This window comes from Merops nubicus, unplaced genomic scaffold (assembly GCF_000691845.1).
Source record: "Merops nubicus isolate BGI_N331 unplaced genomic scaffold, ASM69184v1 scaffold43153, whole genome shotgun sequence".
Classification (NCBI taxonomy): Eukaryota; Metazoa; Chordata; class Aves; order Coraciiformes; family Meropidae; genus Merops; species Merops nubicus.
The window spans coordinates 1-5,149 of NW_008599021.1; the positions used below are offsets into that span (position 1 = coordinate 1).

Genomic DNA, 5,149 nt, shown 5'->3' on the forward strand with positions numbered 1-5,149 from the left:
GTGGCTCGGCGAGCCCCAGGGCTGTGGGACGCTGTGGGGACAGGGCAGGGAGGAAGCCCCACCACAGCCGGGCACAAAGAGCCTGGGAGCAGGGAAGGAGCCGGTGGAGGGACTGACCTGCTGGGGAGCGAGTGCTTCCAGTGAGGGTCTAACCACTGTCCTTTCAGCTCTCCTTCGAGGAAGGTGGCTGGGGGACATACCTTGCTGAGAGACTGGTCAGGTAAGAGTTTAAATTTCAATAGTAATTTCTAGCATGCAAGAAGTTGTTCAGCTTTTCTAAAAGAAAACAAACACGAGTTAATATTAGATGTATATTTATTTATTAACATTTATTTGGTTATTGATGTGGGACTGCCTTAATGCTAACCTGCCCAGTACTGGTTGAAATACATGTTGAGTGTTTCTTTCCGCTCAGAGGTTGAGTGAAAAGAAAAAGGTCCTTTGTGATTGTCAAGATTCTTGTTCTGGTTTCATGGTCTAAGTGGCAGGTGAATACTACAGAAGTGATCTGTGCATGTGATTTCAAAACACAACCCCCTGAAAACTCCTGTGACATCTCAGTTTCGGAGAGGGACAGAGGCATCCTGACAGAATGGTTCAGAGCTTCCAAAGTTTTGCTCTCCTGGGCAGAGGAGAGATGTTAATTTTGATACGTATTTCTGTTTCAGAAAATGTGATGTTGTGAACCGTGGGTTCTCGGGCTACAACACCAGATGGGCCAAACTGATCCTTCCAAGACTGATCTCTAAAAGTACTAGTGCTGAGAGTATTGTTGCAGTTACTATTTTCTTTGGAGCTAATGACAGTGCTTTGAAAGGTAGGGAAGCTTTCCTATGTGTTTTTTTTTTTTTTCTGTGACCTGTTCTCTTAAGACAATGTTTACAACTTAGAAGAAAAGGCAGAATGTTACTTAGACTTCCTGCTGCTTCCCTATGAACTGGTTGCCTTCTTTTCATTTTTACAGTGGATAGTTTTCAATAATTTCTATTTAAATCATGTAGTACCCTCTATTTCTCTCTCTCCCACCAAGTTTTAATATTAAAAATAATGTTCAAGATGCTCAAGAACGAGTTGTATATCTACCACTTGGAGTTGGCCATCTAGCTGATTTTTCTGCCTTTAAAGCGGTCTGATGAGTTCTTGGCAGATGGGTTGAGGAAATGAGGGAAGGTAGCATTCAGATTCTCTTTAAGATAAGCATAGCAGCATGCAGAGATAATCCAATCAAAATGATAACATCAGTGCACAAAGAAGTGACTGTAGATCTAAGGGAATTTCCCAAATTTTCCATGCATTCGAGAGAGTTAAAAACCTTAGTTTTTATGTCAGGTGAGGTTGAAGTAGTTACATGATCTGATACCAAGATATAGAATTGTAAGAAAAAGGGTCTTAAAAAAAAAAAAAGGAAGGGTGTGGTGTTGTGGTTTGTTGGTTCTTTTTTTACCCCTTCTGCCTTATTTGTGTTAGTTGAAAGGTGTGTTTAAATTCTTGGTTTCTCTGCTTTGGCTGCAGAGGAGTGGCATTTTCCTGCCACGCCTCCTGAATCAATGGCTGAGGTGAACTGCGTTCTGGAAACGAGTGTCCACATTCACATGCTGTGTGGAGAGCATGTTATGTTGTGTGATAAAATCTTTAAGCAGTTTAAGATTGCTAGTGCACGTTGTCTGTCCCCTAACAGATCTGAACCCTAAGCAACACGTTCCTTTGGAGGAATACGCTGCAAACTTAAAGAGCATGATTCAGTATCTGAAGTCAGTAGACATCACTGAAGACAGGATTATTTTGATAACACCACCACCTCTCCAGGAGTCAGCCTGGGAAAAGGCGTGTCTCGCCAGAGGTAAAGGAGTGACCTGGGTGGGCTGAACTGCTGCATTCTGCTGGCAGGCTGTAGGTTCCTGCTGGCAGGCCAGCAGCTGATGAGCTTAATGCTTCTGCCAGATTGCAGCTGTGTCCTGGGAGCAGATGGAAAATGACTGTTGGCTCTTTCACTAAACAGCTTTTAGATAAGGTCATGGAATAACTACCAACTAATTGGTCACATCCTTTCAAAAATGTTGATTGATCTGTTCATGCCTAAAACCGACAGAAGTGGCTGCCCTCTGAGAACATAGGTTTTGCTGTCCTAGGCAGACTCTGTTGTGTCCTAGCAGCTTCCAAATAACAGGAAGAATAGAAGACGTTTTGGCATTGTGTGCCTTAGAAAATTTTATGATAGTCATGGTGTATTTCACGTCTATTTGGATAAGCAGTAATATCCTAGCCAGGTTTATTTTAAATTTTAAAAAACCCCAGAGAACATTGTGTCCTAAGGATGCTAATAAAAGTTCCCAAAAAAGGAGCAGGTGATGAAATGATTTCTCATAATGTTGTTCAAGCTAACTCTAAAAACAGAGAGGTAAGAGCGCTGCTTGCTTCGTGTTACGCAGCGGGTGGAAATGGCCGTGACCCCACTGGCTCCGGCAGCGACGGCTCACACCTCCTGAGAGCATGTCCTCTTCTTTTGGGCCAGCTTGTCCTGTTCTTGCACTTTTATAAAACACTTTTTGGTTAGATAGGTAAATACAGAGCTGTCACCTCAGTATTTGCAGGTTTCCTCTAATTTAGGTGGAGTTGCACATCCTAAGTAGTGTAGTCAGTCAGCATGCACCCTCCTTGTCCTTCTGAAGATCTGTTAGGTGAGCACACTTGTGAATTTCTGGCTCCTACCTATCAAGTAACACTTTTAAAATGTCATTAATTCATTTTTGTCTTACAGCTATAATTTTTATGGGGTAGGTAGGGAGGAAACTTGCATTTACAGTGTTGGGTCTGCCATCATCTGTCTAAAAGAGATTTCTGTCTAGGGATGGAACAGAAGACAGGGTGATCTCAGACCATGGACCGCAAATAAAGTATTTGTTACAGCAAGCAGCAACATGTCATCTGCCCTCAAACAGTACCCAGGAGAAATGTTCTGCTTATTTCTAGTTTTGTTAGACAGATGTCAGAGCAGAGGAGAGGAGAGATGTGAAACATGAGAGTGATGATGATGTTCACAGGAGCACTCATCCAGGTGTGGAAAGAGGCACAAAAAGAAATGGCTTCCAACTGAGGGTGCTGTGGGAGACAGAGTCTAAGCCCTTGCTGATGTCAGAGCTGCCCCATGTCATCTGCTCAGCCATCATTTAATCACAGAAGGGGCTGGTCAAGCACTGTCTGGCTTTGCTAAGCCTGTGTTGATAGTTCTTTCTTGTCCTTCACGTGTTTAGAAATGAATCCCAAGAGTAGGTAACCCTGCTGTCTTTCCCAGCACTGAGGTGAGGCTGAGATCAACAGCTGCCCAGGTCCTTTTCCTTGCCTTTCTTAAAAAGGGGTGTAATGTTCCCCTTAGCCATGAGTTTGTGTAGGTGGTAGGCACTGACCTTGCCAATGCATCAGGCGACTCCTTAGGTCAGTCCCACACATGGAGATGCATCTGGGTTCTCTGAGTCCCCTAAGCCATTGCTGTCCCCCTTCCCAAGCTGGGTGAAGGTCGGGATAGGCCAATAGGTTGCCTCCCTGGTCCCCCAGGAGACCTGCATATTCCCTGACCTTCCTTTGGCGGCTGCTCTGAGCTCACAGGCCCAGCACGTGCTCCCACAGCACATTGAGAGGGGGGTGTGTGCTTCCAGAACAGAAAGAGAATCCAATACACAGACTGTATTGTAAACAAAAACATTATGATATGAATGACCGCCGGGGGTACAGACAAGTCAACCAGCTCGTACGTGATCGATGCCACCCCCAACGATCCCACAAACGACACGACTCGGCCCACAACAGGTGGCACAAACAGAGACCCGAGGTTTCCCACAGTTGGCATGGGAAACAGCCAGACCAGCCAGTTAAACACATAAGAGAAAGGTGCCCACATAGTGACTCTCACCCGATCAGCCCGCGTTCGCAAAGGTCTGAACTGAGCGGGGCCCAGCCCCAGGGTGAGTCAGGAGGTCTGCCCTGAACCAGGAAGCTCTGTGGAGTGCACTCCACAGACAGACACTCCTGACTCCCTGCAAGTGGTCCCAGCTTTTATCCCCAAGCAGACCCCTGACCTTTGTCAACTCCATGCGGGACCCCTGGGGCTCATTTCCCTTCTGGCTCTCCCTGCAGGGCCGGCCGCACCCTGGGGGGAAGCTATAAGGCAAACTCACCACCTCTTTATGAAGGGCTGTGGGAATCACCCATATGTCAACCTCAATTCAGGGCTCGGGGTTCAAACCCCAGCATTTCAGTGTGTCACAGCACTCTGTGTCACAGCACTGTGTCCAGTTGCTGAAGGTTTCCTTTGTTCCTGGCTGGCAGGGGAGAGGCTGAATCGCTGCAACGCCACCGCCGGGGAGTACGCGCAGGCCTGCGTGCAGGTGGCCAGGGACTGCGGGACAGACGCGCTTGACCTCTGGACACTGATGCAAAAAAAACAGGTACAATGTCACGAGTATGGCTTTGGAAACTGTGACAGACTGTAACATGCATCTATTTAGCATAGAGGAACTAGTGCTGCGTTACCTTTGAGATGTTACAAAGTAGATTCCAGTTACACTGGGATTTTCCCTGGATGCATTACAGGGAAATAACTGTTTCTTTGGACTTTGAATCACGGAGTAGCTTAGGTTGGAAGGGGCATCAGGAGACACCTGGTCCCACCCACTGCACAGTGCTGAGCTAACTTCCGAGTTAGCGGGTACCTTGCTGATGCTTCTGACTAAATATCCAAATTCATCCCTGTGACAAAGATGGCAGACTTCTCCCATAAGCAGGGAACTCCAGTTTGGATGCAGAATCTCCTGTGCTCCCTGCTGCAGTAGACTCAATATTTTGATCGCATCACTTAGTCCTGTATCTTTTCCCGGTGAATAGTGGCAATTTTGGCCATCAAATCATTCTCTTAACATTTTAGTATGAATGATGAAGTTAAAACCAGTGTATATACGAGCTGGCTATGAAGAACTTACTTTAAAATTACTCAAGACTTTCTGTTTGCATCTAGCAAATACATTAACACGTGGTTTAACCTCCCCTGTAGGATTTCTCTTCGTATTTGTCTGACGGTCTTCATTTATCCACGGAAGGCAGCAGCTTTCTGGCAGTGCAGCTTTGGGCACACCTGGAAAAAAAACTGTCTGCTCTT

At 46.0% G+C, this 5,149-nt stretch overlaps 1 protein-coding gene across 1 annotated transcript; it reads left to right on the forward strand.

The window, feature by feature from the left end:
* Window positions 1–167: 167 nt before the first annotated feature.
* Window positions 168–5,143, forward strand: IAH1 (isoamyl acetate-hydrolyzing esterase 1 homolog (S. cerevisiae); the record flags this gene model as incomplete). Its single annotated transcript, XM_008937242.1, has 5 exons — window positions 168–220; window positions 669–817; window positions 1,679–1,840; window positions 4,324–4,442; window positions 5,045–5,143. Coding segments are annotated over 5 exons (582 nt in total), but the record flags the coding sequence as incomplete, so codon positions are not given.
* Window positions 5,144–5,149: the final 6 nt, after the last annotated feature.